At 49.2% G+C, this 26,555-nt stretch overlaps 1 protein-coding gene across 5 annotated transcripts in view; it reads right to left on the reverse strand.

Moving 5' to 3' along the window:
• Positions 1-26,555, reverse strand: part of ASAP1 (ArfGAP with SH3 domain, ankyrin repeat and PH domain 1) — a 351,377-nt gene that overhangs the window by 249,941 nt on the left and 74,881 nt on the right. For 4 of the 5 annotated variants that reach the window (XM_030875819.2, XM_030875813.2, XM_060287023.1 and 1 more), the window contains exon 3: positions 23,780-23,906. In XM_030875819.2, coding sequence (XP_030731679.2) covers positions 23,780-23,906 — 127 coding nt within the window. Of the gene's footprint in view, positions 1-23,779; positions 23,907-24,270; positions 24,295-26,555 lie in introns of those variants that run through there. The other variant, XM_060287022.2, reaches the window with a different exon arrangement.

Genomic DNA, 26,555 nt, shown 5'->3' on the forward strand with positions numbered 1-26,555 from the left:
GCTCAGCACCTGCACGGCCCTCGTCTGGCTGACCGAAGTATGCAAGTCTGGGGTCAGAGAAGAACTGCTTGGAACGGGAGAGGAGAGGTGCAGTCCTGCTACCAGCAGTCTGTTTCTCTGAGGCCCCTGCTACTGAATGAATGTAGCACTCGGAGAAGGCTCACCTAAATCTCAGGCTGACTCCCACTTGCAGAAAGAGGCCGAGGAATGACTGATACAGTAATTCAATGAATAGTTAATGGGTCACACAGGCTCTTTAAATAGGCACTGAGTACCCAGTACAAACAGAAAACCAGCAAGACACAGTCATTATGTAGATTTTCAGTCTAGTTCTAGTCTAGACAAAGACAAGCCTGTAAATCAGTAACAAAAATGGAGAGCGCCGGGTGCCTTGATGTTTGCCTTGCGCACGGGCTTGGGAACTGTTCAGAGACAGATCCTGATGCATCTTTCCTTCTTATCAGACGGAGGCTGACACTTAATGCTGCCCTCCTCTGCGGTCTACGACTCTAATACCTGTCAGAGGAAGGAGAGTTTCAGGCCAGGAAAAAGGGAGCGGAGCGGTGGTCTCACGGCAAACCACTGACAGGAAGGAGGGAAAATGGGAAGAGGCTCTGAAAGCAGTTGGCGCCGTTAAAATTCCACCACGCAGACCAGGAGAGAGTCACACAGAATTCTTCACAAGAATTCTGAAGTTCTGTGATGAAAATCACCAGAAAAACTGCAATGCCCAACGTTTCATCTCATGGATGTGGCACTGAATTTCTGAAGCAAAGCACTAACTCCACAATTCCTAATTTATTTCCATTCTGAAAACCACCCTTGCAAGACAGCTGCCAGAAAGGACCCAACTCCGCTACACCCTTGTCCTTTTGTTCTCGAATTCTTTGTGTGTTCATTGAAATTACTTGTATCACAGAAAGGATGCCGCGCCTCAGAAGAGACAAGATGAGACCACTGCATTTACAGAAATATAAGGTCCCTGGCATAAAGGAAAAGGGAACAGGCTTGGCGGTCTGTACAGGACACATCCAGTGTCCCCTCGCTGGAAGAAAAGACCCTGACGCTCTTCACCCAGGGTGGGTCCCTCAGACCGGGGGCACACGCCTCCCTCCGAGGCTCCTCCACTGGCTGGCCAGTGACCCAAGAGGTGGCCTGCTGTGGAGGATTCTGCCCAACTGAGCAGTGGTTCTCAGGACCTCTTTACATTCTTACAAAATCAGAACATCCCAAAGAGGTCTGTTCCCATTTTAAAGTGGGTTATATCTATTGATATTGGCTGCAAGAGAAATTAAAACTGAGAAACTTTCCAAACTCAAGAACACACATTTAACTAGGTGTCAGAAGATGAGGCCATCGCACATCATGTAGCCACTGGAAAACAACTCTGGATACGTGTGAGAGAGTAAGAGTGATATGGCAACTGGTGCCCTGGTATTTTTACGAAAATAGTTTTGACCTCAAAGAGCCCCTGCAAGAATCTTGGGAACCCCAGAGTCCCCAGGACCATACTTTGAGAACCTCTACAATAGGGGCAATGAGAAACAGCTAAACAGTCAGACTCAGACAACCTCACTCCAGAACCTACAAACGCAAATAAGGGAAGGCTCGGCCAGTCAAAGCAAGAAAGTAATGGCACAGGGTGGTAAAAGGATGGAGCGATTCCAAAATATTTTAAAAGATGTTCATATGTTTTCCAAGTTAAAGGACTTTTTAAAGTTTGATTTAGCATATACTTATTACAACTATCATCTTAACTCCAAATGAATGGTGCATGCTTCAAACAGATTATAGGAATATCAACCTTGATATAAGTCCCATGTGTAACAGCAAGTGGGTTCATCTCCTGTACCACCAACCACTTGCCTCTGATTCCTCACTGATAATCAACAGAACATATTGCTTTTTCAGAAATAAGTCTCCACCGGGTAATAAAAATGAATACACTCCAAAGAGAACCCCTGTTAAAAATTATAAATTCTGAATACTAATTAAGCATGCTGGTCCTTCCCAAATAATCAAGTACTAACATGTCCATGATAATTAACATAAAAAATGTTATTGCAATGGACTGAATGTTTACATGCCCTCAAAATTCATATGATGAAACCCTAACCTCCCAATGAGACAGTATTAAGAGGTGGAGCCTTTAGGAGGTGGAGCCCTCCTGAATGGGATTAGTGCCCTTATGAAAGAGACCCAGAGAGAGCCCTCACCCCGTCTGCCACATGAGGACACAGAGGAAAGACAGCTGTCTGCAACCCAAAAGAGGGTTCTCACCAGAACCCGACCATGATGGCAAGCAAGCCTCCCCATAACTGTGAGAAAGAAGTTTCTGTTGTCTATAAGGCACCGTGTCCATTTTGTTTTAGCAGCCTGAACTAAGACAGATATATCCTCTCAGGAAATGAAAGCTGGGTGGGTATGGTATGGTGGTGGGGAGGTTTCCTTCCATCACACGAAAAATTAAAGTACTACAGGCTGGCAGAACCTTACCCACAACTTCTCAAGGAGCTTCCATCATACCTGTTTTCTTGCATTTCCTTTGGTTTTTATAATAATCTTTGAACTTTCCTCCTCCACCAACCTGAAATCTCTCCCTTTCACCAGAACATTCTCTTTTCTAAAGTTTGAACAGAGAGTGGCCAGGGGCCAGCCTTGCTAACAGGACCCCTTGATCCTATAATCTACTCTACACATAAGAGTGACAACCAGTTCCCCATGGGAATGGTGTTTACAGCTGCCATTTGTATCGAGTATTTACCATGTACTGATGTAGACCATAAGGCGCCTAAGAGCCATTATCTCGTTCCAGCCTCACAAAATCCTTTCCATACCTGTTGTGCACATTTTACAGATGAAGAAACAGGCTCAGAGGGGCAGAGTGGCTTACCCTACATCACACACTGAGGCGCTGGGGGATAAGACTACCTAAGGTGCTCCTGATGCTTCACTCACAGCCGCTCACTCACCCTCACAACAGCCTCACGCAGTAGGACAGTATAAATACTCCGGTGATGCTGGGAGAAGGTGTCTAAGGCACAGAGAAGCTAAGTAACTTTCCCTGAACAGCACAGTTAGAAAGGAGGTAAGGAACGGTACCTACCGTAAATGGTGGTTGTGGGGTTTGAGTGGATGCAGTCGATGGCATCTAACACACAGCAAGTGCCTTAAAAACACTAAAGGCTACGATGAAAGCACCCGCCTAAAGGAAGCGCTCCACACAGTAGCCGGCAGCAGCAACCGAAGGTGCGTGCCAGGTAAATAAAGAGCAGGCACTCCTCCGAGGACGTCACCCCCGGTGGCTGGAGTGCCCACAGCCACCCGGCCAACTTTCTGCACTATCTGCACGGACTCTGGCTGGCCATGCATAGTTTTGTGGAACTTCTTCACTCCTGCTATTAGAAGCCTGCAAGGGGGTGCGGTGGACAATGTACGTGCTGGGCGGCAGTGGCCCCGGTTCCATCACCTCCTGACTGCGCAACAGCTCTGAGGCTGGGTTACCCCAGCTGCAAACCAAGGACAGCGATCGCCACTTCCCTGCCACGCCAGCGCTGACCTCCTGCAGCCGCTCTGGCCAGCTTGTGGCTCCGACACGCCACAGACCTCCCTGGCAATCCCCCCACTCCCCAGCCCAGGCCAGCTGTCGCTGGGCTCTGCTAAGTGCTTGAGCCCGAACTGGGGGGGATGGCCTGACAATCAAACTCCCTGGGGTGGGGGTAGGCGGCACCTGAGCACTACTGGGCACCTCACCCCCCCACCCGGGCCGTGCAGCAGTCGGGAGCGCCCGAGGAGAGAGTGGGCAATGAGTCCTCAAGTCCAAGGAACGCGAGACAAGCTGAACAAACACAGAGCGACTCTTCCTCAGGGAGACTTTTAACGGAAAAAGATGGTCTATGCTGTAGAAAAAGCCACGGGACAAGAGTCAGCTCACCAGGAATCAACACTCACCCTCTGTGAGATTTCAAGCAAGTTAATTTTTCTGAGCTAGCGTTACTTTATCAATACCTCTCAAAGAGAGAAAAAAGACACCGAAGTTCTTTGTAAACTGTAAAGTGCTCCACAAATGTAAGATGCTGGGAACCTTCTCAGCTGTTAAAGGACCGTGCCGTGGAAAAGACAGGGCCAGATAATTTAGGTCCTGGTGGAGAGCAAGTTGTAAGAGTCAGTGATGGTACAAGTCATCTCAAATGGAGCGAAAGGGGCCACGGGCAACGTGGTAAGTGGGGGAAAGGCAGGGCAGAGCTGGTGAGCAGGGCTGTCACAAGGTCCAGCCCGGGGCAGTTCTCGCCCACCTGAAGGCAGTGTGCTATTTGATTAGATTCTAGAATTTTTAGAGTTGTTTTTCCTTCCTGCCAAAACCACCTCAGGGCTCAAACACAAAACAAAGTCAATTACTTAAAACACAAGGCCATGATCAGTAAGTGCTGAAATCAATAAAAGCACTAATTTAAAGGGATTTGTCTGGTTCCATGTCCTGAAGTGGGCAGTGGCTGCACACTTAGGGCTGATGAGAAATCCCAATGGTCTGGAAAACGCAGTGGTTGATCTCCGTGATCTCTAAGGCTCCTTCCGCCTCCGAAATGCCAAGATGACATTTTGCACCTTGACCTCTTACAAGTCTTACACCTCTTCCCCATTGTCTGGTCCATGCCACAGACAACACTTCTCCCACACTCTCCTTAACCTCAATGTTCCACACAGAGCCACGGTCACCTTTGCCTAAATTCTTCAAGGCCCCTCACTGTGTGGACGTGTTCATTTGTTCATTCAAATAGGGTTCATCCTACTGGCTCCCAGGCTTTGGAGGTTAACAAATCAGTAAGACCATGTCCTGTCCTCAAAACAGTAATATGACAGGCTCAAAACCAGTGTCTCCACGCAAAGAACAGGCTCAGCTGAGTGGCTGGAGGAGGGAATGACCCCAAATGAGTCCCTGTTTTCCAAGCATCCCACACAGTCGTGAGAAGAACGGGTGGCTGCAAGGCAAAGGGGAACTTCCCAGGGAATGAAAAGCCAGGGAATGAGGAGTAGCAGAGGGACTGACATAGCAGTTTATCCTACAAGAGAGTCAAACAGGGTTAGGCCCTCAGGGAGCGCCCACTGCTGCTTCAGAAATAAACAGAAATTAACTCACCCTGGGTAACAATTCGTGGTGGGTGTGGCACAAGTCCCTCTCCCTTCCTACTATAACCTTTCTAGGGGAAAGGACACGAGCAGAAATTGAATATCTGATGAAGAATATTTGCGGTATTCATATTCTTGTCTTCAATGCAGAAAATGTATGTGTGTGTGTGTGTGTGTGTGTGTATATATATATATTTTAACTACAAATTTACAGATTTTCATTCCATTTCTACTTTTTTTTTTTTTTTTTTTGCGGTACGCGGGCCTCTCACTGCTGTGGCCTCTCCCATTGCGGAGCACAGGCTCCGGATGCGCAGGCTCAGTGGCCATGGCTCACAGGCCCAGCCGCTCCGCGGCATGTGGGATCTTCCCAGACCGTGGCACGAACCCGTGTCCCCTGCATCGGCAGGAGGACTCTCAACCACTGCACCACCAGGGAAGCCCTACTTTTCTTTAACAAGCTATAAAGCCTAAGGCAGTGGTGTGACACCGAGGAGTTGAACAGATCTGGGCTGAAACTTAGCTCTACCATAAACCAGCTGTGAAACTGGAGCATGTACTGATCTTCTCTGTGCACCTCTTCTCTCCTATGAAGTGCAGAAACTCTTGCAAAGCTGTCTTAAGAATGAGAAGTCTGTGAAGAACTTAGCACAGTACTAGGCTCCAAAGGAGAGCTTAATAAGTTGTGGCTATTATAAAACTATAATGGCTCCTGAACGCTTCTAAAGACTGCCAAGCATGGCAATGGATGCTGAAGACATTTCCAGAACGCTACCTAGTACAATCCCAGGCTTGCATTTCTTTTTTTCTTTTTAGAGGGGGTTGTTCCGGACTGGGTTTGTGTTTTGCTTTGCTCTAACCAATAGTTAGTGTGACTGAGCGAGGCCAAAAGGTTCTGGGTGCGCTAACAGATCAAACTAAGTCACTAAGTCAAGTGACACGACGCGTCATTGCAGGAAGCGAATTCGACACTGAACTCCCAACCCACAGCTCCAGAGTAAAGCACACCCACCACCCACAGCGTGCCTGGGCAGGCGCAGGGCAACAGGAGGGCCACCCCAAATGGATGTATGATCCTGGGTCACAAGGTCAAGCTCCTGCCCATTACTCACGCTTGCGAGACGAAGTCTCGGGAAGCGCCCAGTGTCCAGCGTTGGAGGAGACGTGACCAAGCCGCAGTTGCAGGATCTTGGGTAAAAGCTGCAATGCACAGCGGGTTAAGAGCAGAGACCTGGAGACTAGACAGATCTCAGCCTGAACTGTGGCTCTTTCCCTTCAGCAGTACAACGTGAGCCAGGAAACTACCCACTGCCCAGCCCCAGGCTCCTCATCCGAAAATTCAGGTATTACCTACATCACAGATCTGTTGTGAGGATCAAATGATAAAACACATGTCAAGAGCCCGGCACCCCTCTGAGTCTCTGTTTCCACAAGCTGCAACACGGACACCTGAGAATCCACATCCTAAGGTTGATGCCAAGATTAAATTATGCAACATGTGAACTGCCCAGCCCAGTACCAGACATATACCAGGGCTCAGGCGCCCAGGGTTCACTAACAGGCTCTAGGAGATTCTTGGAAACAAAAGGGGAAAGAGGAAAGCATTTGTTTATGTAACAATTTACTAACAAACAAAAGAAAAGGGGGCAGTGATAAACCAGGGATTCAAACTAAGAGACTCAGGGAACTTGGCATTTTTCCTAAGGGTTCACTGGACTGATACATGGGGGAGAGACAGGAAGCTACACTGTAAGGCGTAAGCGGATCCCCACGCTCAACACCTCAACTACCTCCCAATCGCCTCCGCAAGGCGCCTGAAAGCCCACATTCTGCTGGGTCAGGGCACCATGCACTGCAGGAGGTACACACAGCTGTGGGACAGGCAAGCCGCTGCAATGCCTCATCAGGCTTTAACACCTGTAAGGGAACAGCCTCGCTGAGACTGTCTTCCAGGAGAGTCAGCTGAAAGCAGCCTCTGGTAGGGAAGATATCAGTCCTGAGCCAGGACAATCACAATGCGGGGTAAGGAGGAGAATGTCCTGGGACCCTAAGAGGAAACAAGAAGACTTAAAGGGGCAAGAAGGATGAAGAAGGCTACGGGGGAGGATGACACCAGTCATGAAAAGACCGTGGGCCTCAGACACACAACCTCCAGCTTCCCCCACTGACTGCACACCTTGGTCAAGCCACCCTATTTCTCTGTGCTCAATCGTATCATCTGTAAAATGAAGTGAATACTGCTCACTTTCCAGATGCTCTGAGGATTCTGTAAGACGCCGCAGGTAAAGTACTCAGCATGGAACCCAGAACGTTGTACCGAGAGTCAACCCTGACTTGAAGAAGTCTACGCTAAGCTACTGATAAAATCCCATGGGAAAAATGCTCCAGAAAGCCACTGCTTGGATTCCCTGGGGAAGGAGAGGCCCGACACATTCAGAGGCAACTCAGACTTACGGGCCTCTCTGAAACCTTCAGAGCTGGGAAAACACCAGCCCACGAAAACACTAGTGGTGGGGTTTCCAGGTTAACCCTGGAAAACCTTATGAGCCCATCATGTAACAATTCACATGACAAAGTGATGGGGCTCACCAGGCCAGACACAACTCAAGGACATCTGAAATACAACTTGGCTTCTTAAAAAAACATTATGTGCCAACTCTCAGACAGGACAAGGTGCTCTTGGCACCTTCCTCCCCTCAGGTTACTCCCAAGGCCCTGGCCCCGGTGCCCCATCAGGCCCACCCACCTTCTAGAGGAGCCCCTCGCTCCAAAACACACACCCCCGGCAGCCACTTCTCAGCCAAGTGGTAGGTTGGAAACAGTCCCACTAGCTAATTCACAACCACGTGTCAAGGATGTGGCAGTACTTGGGTCTACAAGAGATACTGATCCAAAGGAGTTTCTCAGCTGGAGAAATGGCCTGTGGAGCTAACAGGGGACGGGAAACCATCCAGGCAGCAAAGGAGAAAGGAGAGGAGCTACCCAGGCCGGGTGACACCCTGGCAAGGAGTCCAACGGACTCCATGTCTGTTTCCTACACGTCCCCCCTTTCCTTGGCGAATGCGATTTCTGTATTCCTGAAGCCACGAGGCTCAGGCCCTCATAAACTTATTTCCACGGTGAGCGGGGATTTGGGCAGGGAGGCTACAGAAGGCAAAGAAGTCACCACTAAGGACTGGAGGGCTGACAGGGTGGAGCTGCCCACTTCCCCGTGACACCGAGACGGCATGGGCTCTCGGCCCTCCATCCACTCCGCTCCGCAAACAGTGCAAGAACACCCACGCTAGCTCCTCTTCCCCTCCACACTCACAGTAACTTCTGGTGCACCAACACACGGGAGAGGGCAACAGCACACCCGAAGTCCAAGCTTCCCCTCTGGAGAAACTTAAAAGTCAAGGTCTCACTCGGTGCTGTCCCTGTGTGGGCAAAAAGCTCGTTCACAGGCTGCCCAGGGCTTGCGGGGGCAGGTAAGGTCACACGAGCCATCCTTCTGGGGGAATCTGGCTATATGACAACCATTTCAGAAATTTATGAATACACCTGGCTTTTGACCCAATAATTCCCCTCCTAGGAATCTAGCAACACTAGGGCGGATAATGACAGATGCATTCACACATTCACTGCTCTGTTTCTGCTGAGCCTGACTATGTAAAAACACAAACTCCTCAGTCAGGGGTAACTTAAGGGAAGGAGGGAAATGCCATTAACATAATGACGTGCCTTATAAAACGTTACTGAAGACTTTTTAATGATATGGGGAAAAGCTCACAACGCTTTAAACGAAGGTAAGCGGGATGTAGATGAATCTGAAAGGAAAGCCTGAAGAGACAGGAGTGGTTATCCCTAGCTGCCGGGATTATGGATAACTTTACAGTTTTCTTTTTTATGCTCTTCCTACTAGTTTTCTACAAAGGGAATACATTCCTTTTATGCTCAATATGAAAAAATTATTGGGAACAAAAGTACGTTAAGAATAGATTGCAGGACAGGAACCATTGCTGCCATTGCACTGGCAAGAGCAGTTTCAGTGCAATAATAACGATGAAAGTCGGCTGAGGTAGACTCAAGAGAATGGAAAATGAGGAATTGGAGGGAGTGAACAGAGACAACTCTTTTCAGGAGTTCTGCTATGAAAGGGAGCAGAGAGAGGAGCGATTAAAGGTACTATGGTATGTTTATATGTTCATGGGAACGATGCAGTGGAAAGGGAAGGGCTGATGATGCAAGAGAGAGGGAAGGATCACTGCAGGAGGAAGGCTCTTGAGTAGGTGAAGGAAAGGGGCTGAGATCCAGGGCTCAAGATAAAGGGACTGAGGACAGGATGAGGATGGCTCAGCCACTGTCATGGGAGAAAAAGCCATGTATATGGATTCAGACCCAGGTCAGGGGGTAGATTCAGTGGCTGGAGCATAAGGAAGTGCTCTTCTGATCGCTTCTGTCTGCTCAATGAAATGAGAACAATGCCATCCGCTGACAGTGAAAAGGGGAGAGTAATGGAGGTTCGAATAGAGAGAAGAGGTAGGAAATAGTCCTCCTGAAGAGTGGAAGAACCACATAAATAAGACAAAGAGTAGATTTTCCCTGCGGTGCTAGGACCCACCTGAGGTTCATAAATTTAAGATGTGACAGGTTGGCAAATCCGGCTGTTGTTCTCCAGCCACATTCAACTACTCGGGTGTAGTCTCAAAGTAGAGGCAAAGGTGTTTCCGGTCAGTGTTGTGGCTTTGGAAGGTGGATACAATACAAGGAGAGGGACAAGAGGGATGAGAGTGTATGGCAGGGAGACTGCACACCTGACCAGTCACGGGGTAAAAAGGGGAATGAAGCTATGAGGGGGCGAAGAGCAGTGGATGGGTCGCAGAGCAGCATCGGTGGACTGGAGGCCCTGACGTGGTCAAAGACCTGGTAGGGTCTGCAAATTAGTGGATGTGAGATGGACCAGTAGGTACTGGCGAGGCACCCAGAGAATGGGATGCTTGAAATAGAGACTTTGAAAGTGGTTCAGGAACACAACATTGTAAATCAACTATACTTCAATAAAACTTTTTTTTAAAAAAAAGAGTAGATTGCAGGGTTTCCCTGGTGGCACAGTGGTTAAGAATCCACCTGCCAATGCAGGCGACATGGGTTCGAGCCCTGGCCTGGGAAGATCCCACATGCTGTGGAGCAACTAAGCCCGTGTGCTACAATTACTGAGCCTGTGCTCTAGAGCCTGCGAGCCACAACTACTGAAGCCCACACACCTAGAGCCCGTGCTCCGCAACAAGAGAAGCCACTGCAACGAGAAGCCCACGCACCGCAAGGAAGAGGAGACCCTGCTCGCTGCAACTAGAGGAAGCCTGCACGCAGCAACAAAGACCCAAGGCAGCCAAAAATAAATATAAAATAAATTTTTTTAAAAAAAGAATAGATTGTAGCCTAACACAACACTATAAAGCAACTATACCCCAATAAAAATTAAAAAAAAAAAAAGAAGACTGTAGCACCTGTTAAATGACACCAGAGACACAAGCAACGCTATCCAGACTATGGGAAACTCTATGGGACAAACAACTCTTTTCGTCCACAAATAAATTACAAAGAAAACAAAAGAGGGGGTACCCACAGATTAAAGACATTTTACATACATGTCAAGTTGAACCTATGGATTGCATTTGGATCCTGGTTTGAACAAATTATTAAAAAAAAAAAAAAAGATAGCTGGGGAAATTTGAACACTGACTGAATATTTAATGTTATATTGAGAAAATGTTCATTTTTTGATGTGATCATTATATTTATTGTGGTTCAGCGTGGCTGTTGTTTTTCAAGTCTATATCTTTCAGAGATACACACTAAAATATGTATGGATGAAATGAAAGAATTTCTGGAATTGCTTCAAAAATCAAGGTGGGGCGGTAGGGATAAAAACAAGAGTGGCCAAAGCAGATCACTGTCGAAGCTGGTAGGTGGAAGTTCCTACTGGTTTCTCTACTTCTGCATGTGTGAAAGTCACAAACAAACCAACAAACTAAAACAGAAACATGCCCAAAGTAACTGAGCTACTAAGGAAAAAAGAGACTACAAAAGCTATTTGTGTGTGTGTGGGGGGGGAATTCAAGAATGCAAAGCATTATAAAATAGTCCAATAATAAAATCCATGTTCTTTTTTTAAGTCAGAAGGTATTCTTTAAGTTAAAAATCGCCTGACAAAACATCCCATAGATCCACCTCTTTCAGATGGTGAGCTTTCCACAGGGCAGTGGGGTGGGACACAACACACGAGACTGGATGGCAGAACTGTCCTGGAGCTTCAGCACGCTACTTCTTCAGTCCTGTGACCTCTGACAAGTCATTTCAACTTTCTGAGCCTCCGTTTCCTCATCTGTCAAATGAGGAAACGGCAGCTTTGCTGCCTTAAAAAGTGTCGTGGATGAAATGAGACACTACGTATTCGTAAGCAGTTGTAACAGAGTACAGAAAAGTTGGAGAGTAAACCCAGAGCACAACTGCTTACCATTTGTAAAGGAAAATCAGAGAGATGAACTCTTTTTGAAAATACCAGTTCTCTTGGTAATCCCTCTGATACCATATCACAAACTGGCTGTCCCAGACAATGCATATAAATTATCCAAATTTAAACGCCTCCCATTCAACATTAAGGAAACAAATCCAGAGGGGAAAATGCTTTCTCTTCCACTGGAATATGCAGGTCTTGTTTGTGTGTTTGTTTCCACTAAGAAAGTAAACACTAACCTGGCTCTCTTCCTTTCCCTTGCACTTTGCAGCTAAATCACAGCAAAGTCAGGCTGGTTGGATGTGGGAAGGGTTTGGCTGCAGAGCCCCACAGACCTGGGTGTGATTCCCGGCTCCATTATTTATTAGCTGGGGGACGCGAGGGTTAAAAATAACACAGACAGTTATTTCTGTACTCAGGACAGAGCTGGGACTCAAAAAGTGAGAGCTGTCACTGTTCCCGAAATTGCTAGCCCACTGAAAGACTGCAGGTTGCAGACACCAAAAATCCCAGACCAAAAATTCAGCTGGGATCCAGGTCTGCCATGAATGTGGCAAGACCTCCAGGAAATTTAGCAATCGAGGGTTTTTTCTGCTCTATGTAATTGGTAGGCATATAACTGAAGTCCAGAGAGGTAGACAGCAGCATTTGGAAAACTTTTACCAGACCTACCCTCAACAACTATAAATCAAATGCAATTTCACTCTACCCTTCACTATTTTAGTCATATTTCTGAGTGACAGTAGGTAAAAGAAAAGGGGGCGGGGGGAGAGAGTATCCCTGGGCTCAAGGTACTTACAATCTACTAAAAGTGAATACATGTATGACCATGAATAAGTATATAATTTAGTTAATTAGCCAACTGGAGGGGAAAAAATGTGATTTCCATGACCACCCAGTGGTATTTAATATCTTGTCAGGAAGTTCTTATTCAACTCTAACTGAAATATCTCATGCTTCAGCTGAAGCCTATTTCCTGATCGTTCTACTTCATTAACATTCCATTCACAATATAAAGCATTTTTTCTTTAGGATGAGTCTGAGGTAGAAAGAGCATGGACTGGTCTGAATCCTTTCTAAGCCGAGCCTGTCATCTGTAAAATGGGCAACAGTGCCCACCCCACAGAGCTGCTGGAAGGACTGAATTAAGTGGCATGATGTGTGTAAGGCATCCAGCACAGTGCCCAGCGTAGAGAAGGTGCTTAATTGTAGTGCTGGCGGATTCAGAATTTGTTCAAACTCTTTTACTCAAAATGCAGAAGCCTTGGGACAGTGACCACGTTCTTTGACTTGGCACCATTTTATTTACTGGGAGGCGGTGCATTCACTTGCATTGCTATGAAAAATATTACTCCTATTAAAGCAGCAGCAGCTGCTAGGCCAGCAGTGAATGCTTATTTTGATTTGCACTTCGTGGAAATAAGGAGTATCTAATTTTATGTAAGTGTTATTAATGTGAATAAACATGACAAGGAAAAGGAAATGGGCTACATTTTAAAAGATGATTAATGAAACATGAAAGAAGACTCCCCACATTTGAAAACAGCAAAGACGCTCAAGTTTTATTTTGTGTGTAACTGGTCAGTGAAGTCACTTAAATGGAAAGAAAGCCGCGGGCCCTCGTCAGACGTTTAAGCAGCTTCTGTTACTCGACACTGGGAGACAGCCAATCAAAGCAGCACATTTCCCCAGCAGAGCCCAGCTGCCCTGCCGAATCTTCCATCCGCCCTGGGTATCAATGGGAGATTACTTCTGAGCACCATGTCATCACCATGGTTTAAACGGCAGTGGGGTGTTTCTCCTCCACCCTCACCCTGTGTGGAATGTTGGTCTTTCTTGACCACATCAGGAAAGCTACAGTTAGGCAGCGCAGTGCCCTGACCGCAGCCCTTCAAATGTCCCAAATGAGTACAGAGCAGGGGGGTCACGGGGAGGCAAGACTTGCAGAGGGAAGGGCAGAGAAGCTGACACCCCCAGGGCCGCTGGGGCGAGGCACAGGGCTGCGGCTGGTCCTCCTGACAACCCTGCGAGGGAGGCACTGTCATCTCCATGTGGCTCTCACTCCACTGAAGGATGCTGACGGCGGGACCAGAAGACCAGATCCTCGTCCCATCGCCCTTGTGATCCGGGGTAGAGGGAGTGCTTCCCTACTCCCTTAGCTGTCTCTGAGGACCACCATCACGCCCAGTCCCTGCTGAAGAGGGACTCCCTCCCATCCGATAGCCCCACCAGCCCACCAAAGCTGACTGCACTAGCAGTGGTCTCCTGACCCCCAGCTGGCTGACCTGAACCCCTGTCCCAGGTGTCCCAGCCAGGCACACAGACTAAGCTGGTGGGGGGCACTAGAGCCAGGGCTGCCAATCTCTACCATCTGCTCAAGAGAATATCCTCACTTCCTACCATTCTTGCTCCCCACGTTCCATAAAATACCCCCCCGGGAGCCCTTATAATAAACCCTCATTTTGCCTGAACTAGCTGTATTTTGTTTTCTTGGGGGGAGGCAGAGTCTGTTACTTCCAACAAAAGAGCCTAACACACTTGGGCTTTCTGGGTCTCAGCTTCCTCGTCCACAGAAAGCAGGAGACGGTCTCTAAGGCCTTTTCCAGCTCTGTCAAGTGTATCCCATAATAATACAGGGCACTGGGGACACGGCCGTGCTTGCCCTAGCCCCTGAGCACAATGCTACAGAAATACAAGGTATCCAGGCTCTATTAATAACAGAAAGAGCTTGGAAGAACTTATCTTTTTCTCCATCCAAATCACATCTGGCAGGGAAAGGGATGGTCTGGATGGACTCTGCTTTCTGTAATAGTTGCTACGTGCAATGCAATCATATTTGGGGCTCTACCTCCCTGGGGCAAGAGGCTCTGATTTTGTTTTCCTAGCTTCTGGGTGGCTAAATTGGGTGCTGTCTTACCAAAGGCACACATATTCCAGTTCTTTTGGGAAAATTATACCATAGCCTTGGCGTTAAAATTCAGTTCTTACGTAAGTGACCACAAACAGCACCATGATACAGGGCTGCTCAGAAGGGGCTCTGGGTAGGAAGAACCCACTGTGAACTCCTAGATTCTGTTAAGACCAAGCAGGATCAAGGGCCTCCAGGTCTGACCTAACTCCTGCCCCACTAACGAAAATTCATCTTACTGACACTGAAAAGAAGTTATAGGGCTTCCCTGGTGGCACAGTGGTTAGGAATCCTGCCTGCCAATACAGGGGACACGGGTTCGAGCCCTGGCCTGGGAAGATCCCACACGCCGTGGAGCAACTAAGCGCGTGCACAACTACTGAAGCCCACGCGCCTAGACCCTAGTGCTCCGCAACTAGAGAAGCTACTGCAATGAGAAGCCCACACACCGCAACGAAGAGTAGTCCCCACTCGCCGCAACTAGAGAAAGCCTGTGCACAGCAATGAAGACCCAATGCAGCCAAAAATTAAAAAAAATAATAATAATAATAAAAAGAAGTTATGAGGCACACAGAAATGCAAATTCAAGGGTAGATCCTTTTCTGTGAAGGCGCCTGCCTCCAAACCAAAATAGAATTCCTTGTGGTCTCAGTGCTTCAAGCTGTAATCAGTAAAGCAAACAACCAAGCTGCCACGCTCGGTCCCAGTCAGGGCCAACAAATAAATGCTTCCCCCAGCACCTCCCCACAAATGACCAAAACCAAATACCTGCATTTATTATGTAACAGAGAACGCGGCTCATTACCCCAAAGCCCCAGCAAAAACCAAAAGGGGCAGCACTGCCCCAGCTTTGACGCACCAATGGAGGGGATACGGCAGAAGGAGGTCAGGGGGAAGGAAACAAAGAATCAGCAGTGACACCAGGAAGCACGGACAGCAAGGCTGTGCCGGCAGAGCCCATCAGACCGGCTTGGGTCCGAGGGGGCAGCTCTGCCCACTGCTTCCCTTACTTCACAGCAGTACCGCCAAGGGCTGAGTATAGAGTAAAACGGAGTTGACAGTCTATTTCAGATCAAGTTGGCTTTGACCGTGACCCCCGCAGTGGTCAATGTGTTTAGTGCTGCCCTAGTCCTCCCTCTAGTCCCATCTGCGCCTCCACCCTCCAGCTCCTCCCAGGCACACAGCTGGCTCTGTCACTGACCTCATCACGCATCCGTCCAAAATGACTCTACCGAGTGTCGTCCTCTCGGTCACACATTCAAGGGTCCAACCCAATTAATAATAAACAGCAACAAGAGTGACGGTAAGAACAATCATTTAGAGAGCACCAACCATGCCGGGCACGGCTCCATGCACTTCACGTACACTGACTCACTAAGAGGCAGGTACTATCCCCATGAGGGCACTAAGACACCCAAAGGTTCAGTGACTTGCCTGACACACACTAGAAGATAACAGGGCTGCAATTAACCTCGGCAAGGGAACTTTGTCTTCCTCGACCCAAATGTCGCCGCTGGTCCACAGTGGAAAGAGCTCTGCCCGGCTCCCCATCAAGGAATGCCTTTCACCTCCTTCCTCCCCGCGCCACGGGAGGAAGCCTGACTAATGAGACAGGTCAGGCCTTGGCATTCATAGGGCCACATTTTACCAGTAATGCAGTCACCTGATGAGTGCCGCACTTGCATTATCTCCTTTAATACTCAAAACAATGCCATTTATTCATCGAATGAGGAAACGGAGGCTTAGCTGCAAAGTGATCCCCATCCGGCTCCCATCACTTACTCGCGTTTAAATAATACATGTGGGAATGGCTGAGGCCAAGGTCTGCCTTTAGTCCCCAAATGACTAGGTTACATAAATGGAAACCACCTCTCTGAGGCTCCCTTGACTCCCAGACGTAAAGACAAAGGTCTGGGTAACGTCTGAACATCCAACACCACAAACGCTTCTAATGAAAGCCTCCCAGCCCCACATCAGGGACGGCTGCTGTGGCTTCGCACAGCAGGTCATGTGAGAGCAGGACTTACCAGCAGAGCGGCTGGCAAGATCAGGTTCCCAAGTTCAGGTTCATTCTCCACTCCTTCTACCTGGAAGCAAGTTCTAGGGAACGACACTGGAAAAGGCATCATCGCAAGAGCCACAGGGTCCCGCCCATCCCCCCACCCCCACCCCGCCCCGTGTACAACCAGCCTCCATAGCCCTTTGGGAGAGCAGAGTGCAAAGAGCCTGGGCTAGGAGTCAGGAGACTGGAATTCAAATCCCCGCCTAATTTCCTTGCCATCTTTAGGTCTCCGTTTCCACCTCTGAAAGCAGCGTTACTAAACTCGATCTGTGCGGGTCCTTTTCCTTCATGAGCTTCCTCCCACTGGAATACAAAGCTCGAAGCTGCTTCTAGCAAAACCAAAAACAAGAACGAGAGAACATTTTGCTTCCCAGTGTTAGGGATCTATAACTGGCAATCCAAGTATCTGACCAGCAGGAGATAATCAGTGCTCCACCGCCAAGCGGATGTATTTCAGCCAAAATCCAAGACAACTGGCATGAGAAATATGCTGACCCACACTATGAGAGGTGTCTGTTCATTTTCCTGGGCTACTGCCAGTGGCTGCTGGACCCACATGGCAACTTCCGTGGGCCCCTCAGAGCCCAGGCTCCTAGGCTGGCAAGCACCAGACTACATTTTCTCCGAGGCCCCTTCAGCTCTGATGTCCAGAGTTCCCAGCACCCAGCCCAAAGGCAGGGCTGGGATGGGCAGGAAGCCCGAAGGCAGCCAGCCGGAGAACCCTGCAGCACTCCAACCCAGAGTCACGGTTCTTCAGCCAGGGCTGCAGGCAGCTCACAGGCAAAGACAGGTTAGTCAACAGTCCCAGACCAAGTATGCCAGGGTGGAGCTGGAAGCCACAGGGCCTTTTCCACTTCTGCCGAGCCCAGGGAGGACCGCTGGCAGTGCTGTCTCTGACTACGAAAGACAGAGATTTCAAGAGAGGTCCTACAAGAGGTCTCTTAAGAGAGAAAAACAACTTTCCCTTCTTCTTCTTCTCTACCTCAACCTATCTTTGTCTCTCTCTCTCTGTCTCTGGCACTAGAAATCAAGTGGAGATAAGAAAAATAATCAGTAGACATCTGCAAGACAAAAAACAAACAAACAAACAAACAAAAACTAGCAGAGAGGAAGCACAAAAGAGTGAACTAGAGATGAAACAGAAAGGCTTTCAGATCCAGAGATCCTGCACTCAGAGCATTCACTACTGTGTGACCTTGGGGAACACACTTTACCTCTCTGAGCCTTGGTTTATTCATATGTAAAAGAATGATAAGAATGCTATCAGACAGGGATTTTATTAGATGGTAGAAGTGGACAATGGTTTTTAAACCCTAAAGATGTATATAAAAGGCAAACAGCATTAGCTTGGACTAGCTGGCTAACAGGTTTGAGCCTCATTTTAGAAAGAGGATGAGTTCTGGTACATAAAGGAAGTGTCCTTCTCTCCTTGCTTCTATAGGCAAATGTATCCTTCACTCACTGGCCTTTGCTGGTTATGTCCAGAGAAAACTCACCCTAAGTACCTCGGGACTGAGGGTTGAGCCACAGAGCCCAGAATTTTGCATGGGACATCGGCATCGGGGAAGACCTGTTCACCTTTTGTTGTTTTATCTTCAAGAGTTCAGGGACAAAGTAAGCACATATTCTTAACCTTAAGCAATGCAAAGGACCAACTTTGATTTTATCTAAACCCTTCCTGAGACTTGTTTTTTTTAAGACTACAACCAAGTTTAGCAGCCACTATATAAAGGAGCACTTCCTATTAAGTTTGCCAGCTTTTAAGATTTAAGAGAAGCAATGCAATTGCATTCTAGAACACTGGGAGCTGATGAACAAGGTCAGACTCCAAGCCCTGGCCATACAGGTCCTACATGTGAGATTCCCTAGAACAACACTTGAGGACTTAAAAGCATTTATCTAAGATTGATGACCTCTAGTCATCAGCATGGAAGAAGATGCCCCAAAGAACATGGATAAAAATGAAAACTTACATGGGTGGGAGGAAACACATACAGATGAAGTCTGACTGGCATGCATGGAAACACTATAGATATAGGATTAGTTCCCAAATCCACTACTTACCGTTTGTGCGATGTTGGGCAAAAGACTTAACTATCATAAGATGAGGTCAATGATCATAGTAGGGTAAACGTCAGCATGAAATAATAGTGTACAGGGCTGGCACACAGTAAGAGCACTAACAGCTGGTTAACTACTGTTATTCTGGAACAGGCCTTGATAAGGAACCTCCATTCCACACTTTCATTAATTTCTTCATTTAGCCAAACATTTCTATGCCTTCAGAAAGGACTGAACACCTCATCTGCCCATGCTAACACAAGCCAGCCTCTGATGCAAGACCCACACTTGACTGAAAACCCCCTTAACAAAACTTTTAGACTGTTGAGGGCAGGGCTGTTCATCTTAGCATGCCCAGGGTCCAGCACACTTCAGGCCACGTGTATGGACAATTTGTATACTGACTGGACGAGTGATTCAGCTTGTGTCACAGGATAATGCCCTATGTTATTTTCCCCCACCTACGAGCTGCCCCTTTCTACCTTGTTAAGAGTGATGGCCCAACTGAGCTCTCTCTCCAAGACCATCAGATTCTCCATAACCTAATCCAGGTAGCACCGCCCCCCATACCTCCACTAGGCTGTACACAGCAAGCGCTCCCCCAAAATATGCTGAGTGAATGCTGTTCCTGGATGATGCCAAGTAAGTTCCCACATTTGAATCTGAAAAACCACACGCAAATCTGTGAAAGCACAGCAGAGAAAAATTAGTGCATTTAAGTATTACCTTGAAGAACTCCCTGGAACGTGAACATGAAGAAAAACCAAGCCACCTAGGAACTTAGGTACCTCTGTTTCATGAGATCAAAATGAGAAGGGACAATAAAAGTGAAGCCTCCTTGGGGCTTCCCTGGTGGCGCAGTGGTTAAGAATCCGCCTGCCAATGCAGGAGACACGGGTTCAAGCCCTGGTCCGGGAAGATCCCACATGCCGCAGAGCAGCTAAGCCCATGCGCCACAACTACTGAGCCTGCGCTCTAGAGCCCGCGAGCCACAACTAGAGAAAGCCCGTGCGCAGCAACAAAGACCCAACACAGCCTAATATATACATTTATTAAAAAAAAAAAAAAGTGAAGCCTATGTTCCCTACAAAACCCCTGGAATATGTCTTTGTAGACATTTAGAACGTCTACTTTTTGTCTTAACTGTTTAGGATTTCATTTACTTACAAGCCATTTGACCTTGGAGACAAATCACTTCATCTCAGTTTTCTTCTCTGTAAAATGGAGGTAACAACTGTCCCTCCTTCATAAAGCCTGTATGAGGGTTAAGTGTGATCACGCGTGCCGTGTGTCTTCAGTGCGCCTGGTAGAGAGCAGCTGCTCAATAAATGGGCAGAACATGCCTCCTCCACCGTCACCCAAGGTAAAAGCGCTGGGCCAATACTAAATAACCAAGCCAACCTTCGTGTATCACACTGGACTCTCCCCATCACCAAGCACTAAGTATGGACCGATCTAAGCCTTTAGACGGAGAGTCTATCCTACTCTCTCCCCGGACAGTGGTCCTGGAATGTGCCTGCTTGCTACCTTCTTGGGAAAGCTCTGCCTTCTCCTAGTCATTTACTCATAATTTCCAAACGGTCACAAGTCAAATGGCACACATCAGTGTGCTCTGGTTGCTGAATAAGCAAAACACTGGCTTTTTGCTTGGAAAACACTCACACACCAGCATGAAACCTTGGCAGCCCGTCTGCTCTTGCCTCTCAAAAGCAGCCACTCATTGTGTGCCAGCCACGCCATGACTTCCAGAGTCACGTGGGACCCTTTGCCCCCAAAGGTGAAGCCCAGAAGTAAACTCTTTTCCTGTTTTACCACATACTTCTGACCCAGCTCCTTGAGTGCACATCACAGAGAGATGAAAGTAAACGCGCCAACATCTGCAAAGCACAGAACTCTTTGCCGACAGGACGCAGCAAAAGGGAGAGTGTGGGCTAATTTGGGGTTCCAAGCTAGGAGATCGAATACAATCTTTTAGGTGAGACTTAGGAATCCAAAGAGCAAAAAATTTCATAGATAAATAGGAAGACAATTAGCAGAACTAGAAAAAGATTTAAAAAAAAATTCTAAGCTGCCCCAAATTAATTCCTGTTCCTGAGTTTCCACATCACCAAAAAACTACCCAAAAGTTCTATTCCTAAGAATAACCACAAGATAACACAAACAGCGCTCTTAAAGTTTCCATATATCTCACTCATGAAGCCTAGGCCAACAAGATTTCGCGGTCTGGCCCAAAATTTTTCCTTATATTTTGAGGATAACAACCTTAAGCCCCATAATTTTTTTTTGATTAATTTATTTATTTTTTGGCTGCGTTGGGATTTCATTGCTGCGTGCGGGCTTTTCTCCGGTTGCAGCGAGCAGGGTCTACTCTTTGTTGCGGTGCGCGGGCTTCTCATTGCAGTGGCTTTTCTTGCGAAGCAACGAGCTCTAGGTGCGCAGACTTCAGTAGCTGAGGCTCAGTAGTTGTGGCTCGTGGACTCTAGAGCTCAGGCTCAGTAGTTGTGGCTCACGGGCTTAGTTGCTCCGCGGCATGTGATATCTTCCCGGACCAGGGCTCAAACCTGTGTCCCCTGCACTGGCAGGTGGATTCTTAACCACTGCTCCACCAGGGAAGTCCTAAGCCCCATAATTTTTAAGAACTGAATTGTGATCCACTCAAGACATTTATACTAATGTACCTCTTCCACATAGGTAAGCTTGAGTGGGTGGGGGGGATTAAAAATTCAACTGTGGTGATTATCAATCAAGAAACTAAAGGGCATATTTCACATTTATGCTAAAGGTAATCATTCACGAGTCCAACGTCATGGAATACAATTCAACAGTTAAAAGATGCAGACTGGAGACAATGACTTCTTGACCAGGACTGCACTTGAGTTCAGAAAAACAGTTACAAAATTATTGTGCCACTCTCTATGAAACATTCATTGAGAACATATCAACCGTACTCCAACATGACACTTCTGAACTTCCAGCCTGGTTCCAAGTCCTTCTCAACTTCATAGGTGACCACGTTTGTATCATCACCAGGTCTGTTTTTCTATCTAACCTTGCAAAACAATATTCCTCGCCAAAAAAAAAATGTATCTGCTGTATTTGCTGTTAAATTTAGTAACCTCAAACGAAGATCAAGAGCAGCTGCATGTCACTTTAAAACATTAACCCTATCCTCTGGTGTGGCCGCAAAACGTGGGCACATACCCCTACAAACAGCATCACCAACTATATACTTACCCTTATCACACCCCACACAAACAGAATACAGTGACACTATCTGAATGTGCAGAAAGGGAAAGTTAAAATAATTGACAGCTCTATTAGCAGGCACTGAAGAACTTCTCTAGAAGGAAAATAACCGCTCAGTCTAACCGATGTCACAGCCCTTAGAAGCATACAACTAGTACAGAAGAAGGATGAAAAATGCTCCCATATCAGCATGTTTCAATTTATCACAATCAAGTGAAGGACAGACTTGTCATAGGGTTGAATGCCTGGCAAGTCCGTTTAATCCCAGACACCAAACATCAGGCTGGTGCGACAGACAGGCAGTTGACAAAAACAAAACCAAAACAAAGAAGAGAGCCATTTACCTCTGGCTTTCCAACACATCTAGTTAGATGGTATTTCTCCAGCTGAATTTCAAAATTCAGTTCAATAACCCAACATTAACTTCAGAGAGACTCCAGAAGCAACCTCAACTGGCATAAAACATTCAGACTAATATGCAACATCAGGCCAGCAAAACAGGACCCAGCACTAGCAGGAACGTCTCCCCTCCTAAAATTTAGGGCCCCTTGGCTTCTGAACACCAGTTCTGCTTATAACCTGACCCAGAGCGAGTATCAAAGCCTGCATCAAGAGCAGTTTGCCCACAGAAGCCCAAGCTTCTTAATGTTACAGAGGGGGAGCCATGGTGAGCTTAAATCAGAAAGAGCTTCCCAAACCTCAAGTAAACCAACCACACAATAATAATCTAGGCAGGGAAAACGATCTGCCTTCCTAACTTCCCCCAATGCTGTCTTTTTCAGTTGAAATAGGTTTGGCTTCTTTGGAGGGTAGTGGTGCTTTACAGCACTTACAGATGGGGCAGAGTTCCAGGACAAATGCCTATTTTTATGGAGGTTCGGAGGCTTCTGCAGCTCCTGGGCTTGTGGGTTCCTCCTTACCTACCCACTCTGCCTGATCACTAATTCACTTAAAATTTTAAAGGAAGCTGCTACACCCTTGGCTCTGCCCTGGGCACCCACAACCTTTCCCCGGTGGACCCAGATAAGAGGAGCTGTTCTTTCTGCAGTCTCAGGCCTCCCTTCTTCCTGTCTAGCCAGCTCTTCCAGGCAGCATCAGCCTCGGGTCTGCATTCACAGCTTAGGAGTTCCCTGTGGGCAGATCCTGCTGGCGCAGCAGCCTCAAACCCTACCAAACCATCCAGCCAGGGGAGGAGGGTGAGGACCAGTCTGCACAGATATCTCTTTCCACCCAGGGCTTTAGGACTAGAAGGGAGGAATCCTGTGGTGGAGGCAGTCCCGGCCTGAGCCCCCTCTCACTCCTTTGGGATTTTTCCACCGGCCCTCGCCTATGCAGCGAAGCCTGCCTGGCCAAGCCGGGCCTTGGAGAGCTGCATTCACTGACCATCGCCCAGTCCCCTACTAGTGACCTTGGCCACAGGGCTTCGCCTCCCTCTGCCCTCGGTGGCCTGACACCACCTACTTCGCGGGTTACGAGAGGGTCACAAGGATGTGGAAAGTGCCTAGAAGCCTGTTTGGCACCCAGGAAGGGAGCAAGAGAGGGAGAGGACTTGCCTCTTCTTCTGCCTCGGGCTGTCCAGAGCCCGCTCAGTTCTCTCCCCACCTCCAGCTCCGGGGGAAATGGGGCGGGGGCTGCACATCCGAAGTCCCCCGATCACCTGGGAGCGCGGTGGGCGGAGGGGGTCCCGGAGGGGGTGTGGCTCCCCAGGCCCCAACATCCCCATCCTCCCCGGCTCGGAAATCGAAACAATCCAACTGCGAGGCGGCGGCCGCGAGGGGAGGCAGCGAGGCATCCCAGCGGGCGGGCCGGGGTCCCCGGCTGGGGGCCGGGCGCTGGGGAGGGCGGGGGGGATGCGCGGAGGGCACCGGCCCCGACCTACCTCCTCCAGCAGCGTCACGGTGTTCCTGCAGTTGTGCAGCCGCGTGGTGAAGCTGGACGTGGTGGGCGAGTTGTAGTCCTCGGTGGTCTCGGCGATAAACTCGGAGACGGAGATCTGGTCCGGCATCCTGCCGGGGAGGGCGAGACACAAGCGGGGGCGAGGGGTGAGTCACGGCGCAGGCTCCCGGGGCCGCGGGCCGGCCGGCGGCTCATGAACGCCCCGCGCGCAGCCCGCCACTCGCCGCCCGGCCTGGAGCGGCTCGAGATCCCGGCGGCAGCGGCGGCGGCAGGAGAAAGGGCTGGCGGCCGAAGCAGGCGGCGGCGGCCGCGGCGGCGGCGCTCGGCGCGGGGCCCTTCAAACTCTGAGCGGCGCGCGAGGCAGGGGACTCTCGGGGACCCGCCTCCCTCTGCTCATGCCGGCGGGGGAGGGGACGCGGCGCTGCGCGGGGGCCCGGGCTGGGCAGGTCGGGGCGGCAGGCGCTGCCTTCTCACACGATCTGACAGGCGGCGGCGCGGACACCGACTGACTGAGCACACACTCCCGCTGGCGGGCTGGCGGGAGGCGGGCGGCGCTCCCGCTACAGTCACGGGGACAAACAAGGAAGTGCTCTGCGCACGCGCCACCGGCCCCCCCCCCCCGCCGCCGCCGCGGCCCCCGCCCCGCCCCCGGCCGGCGCCCCCGCGCCGACGCCCGGGCCCCGTTCCGACGCCCGCTCCCGGGCGGGGGCCGCGCGGGGCAGCGGAAGCCCGCGTCCACGGGCAGCCCCCGGAGCGGTTACTCCGGCGAGCTTGTTACGCGAGCGTTTCGCAAGAAGGAGGACCAAAAAAAGTTGTGCGCGTTCTTTTTTAGCCCCGTGTGGGTGCAGGAAGCGAGGCCCGGAGAGCCGCCTCCTGCTGCGAGAGCCGCGGGCCCGGCGACAGGGGCACGGGGCGGCCCGCGCGGCCGCAGCGAGGAGCCGGCCCGGCGCCCGGGCTTGCAGCTGCCGGCTCGCCGGCTCCGGCCCTCACTCCCTTTCAGGGCGCTCACCGCCTTTGGAAGGCTAGTTTTGTGCAGTTTGCTTAAGTCGCTAAAATGCTAAGTGAAGACACATGAAGGGTTCTTTCTTTTTTATAATTTTCTAATCTTTCATTTGCATTTTTTTTTTAATCTGAAGGCCAGACGAGGGTCAGGGGTGTAAAAAGGTATTTCCCGAGGTGCAAATGGTGTACAACGCCAAGCAGATGCCAAATTTCAGCAGAAAAATTACCAACAGATTGCTCATTCCTCGGCCCTGGCAGATGGCTATTTTGCTCAATCTACGTAATCCAAAGAATCCATTTAATTTCTCACCATTGATTGTGGATGAAATTGGTTTTGAAAAAAAAAGCTAGGCCCTTAGGAAGCGCCTCAGGATTGGCTCCTGTAATTGGAGCCAATGGGAGCCGCCTGGTAAACTCAGCTCCCAAATGCCCCCCCCACCCTGCCGCGCCCCCGCCAGAAGGCTGACCCCGGGGCCTCCCCTGGGATTGAGTTCCTGCCATCTTGTACGGTTGTCTTGTTGTCTGACAACCTTCTGCAAACTACAACGGGGTGCCTCAAGGCAGGGTGGGACCTTGTGGACCTGTCTTAGCATTGGGCCTGGGGGGGATTGTCGAATGCAAACGCATCTCCTCGCTCACCGTCAATAACTATTTACTAAGGCCCTACTATGTGCCCTGGAGATTCCTCAATGACAATGAGCTGCTCTCCTGACCTTACCTTCTAGTAGGGAAACAGACAAGCAATACTTGTGTAGTATAAAGTGGAGCACATATAGAGTAACAAAGTGATGCAGGTGCTATGGTATAAGGAGCGTTCAGAGAAGGCCTCTCTGACAAGGTGACATCTTGAGCAGAAAAGAGAATGAGGGGCTGCCTCGTGCTGTTGGCTCTGCGATCTTGGCCTTCAGTTGCCTCCCAAGAAGGGGAACGATGAGGGCACCAACCCCATGAGGCTGTTAAATGATAACGGATGAGAAAGTGCTTTGTGCACAGGAAAGCCACTGTGAGAGTTCCAGCTGTTTTGTCTGCCTGTGCTGGCTGTCCTGAACCTGCACTGTGCCTTCAGAGAACTGTTCATTTCTGTTAGGAAGGCAAGCCTTTCAGCTAATGAAAGGAAGGCCTTGGTAAGGCAGCATACACCAATAAAGACTCTTCCCTGCCAAAGTGAGGTGTCGAGACATGAGTTCTGAGAGGCATTCTAAAAAATAAGTAAAGAAGCAAACAGGCACCCTCCTTCTCCTCATTCACACTTTAAAAGTTTGGTTTGGGACACACCAAGGCTGAGGTTCTGGGGAGACAGCCAAATGGCCACTGCAGGCCATTTAAGACCTGCACCCAGGGGCTTCCCTGCTGGTCCAGGGGTTAAGAATCCGCCTTCCAATGCAGGGGACACGGGTTCGATCCCTGGTCGGGGAAGGGACCACGTAGGCAACTAAGCCTGCACTCGGCAATTACTGAGCCCAGGTGCCCTGGAGCCCATGCGCCACAACTAGAGAGAAGCCCGCACACCACAGCAAAGAGCCCGCGCGCCGCAACTAAGACCCGACGCAGCCAAAAATAATAAGTAAATATTTTTTAAAAAAGAAAAGACCTGCACCTGGAGGTCACTTGCTCATGTGCTGTTGTTGACAGACTGGCGTATGAGCCACCAGAAGAAAATCCTACCTCTTTTTCCATATACTAACTGGATCATCCTGCATCTAGAAGGTTCTGCGACTGGAGCAAATATGGCCACTACTAGCTTGGGCTAATCAAGC

The sequence above is a fragment of the Globicephala melas genome, chromosome 17 (assembly GCF_963455315.2).
Source record: "Globicephala melas chromosome 17, mGloMel1.2, whole genome shotgun sequence".
Lineage (NCBI taxonomy): Eukaryota > Metazoa > Chordata > Mammalia > Artiodactyla > Delphinidae > Globicephala > Globicephala melas.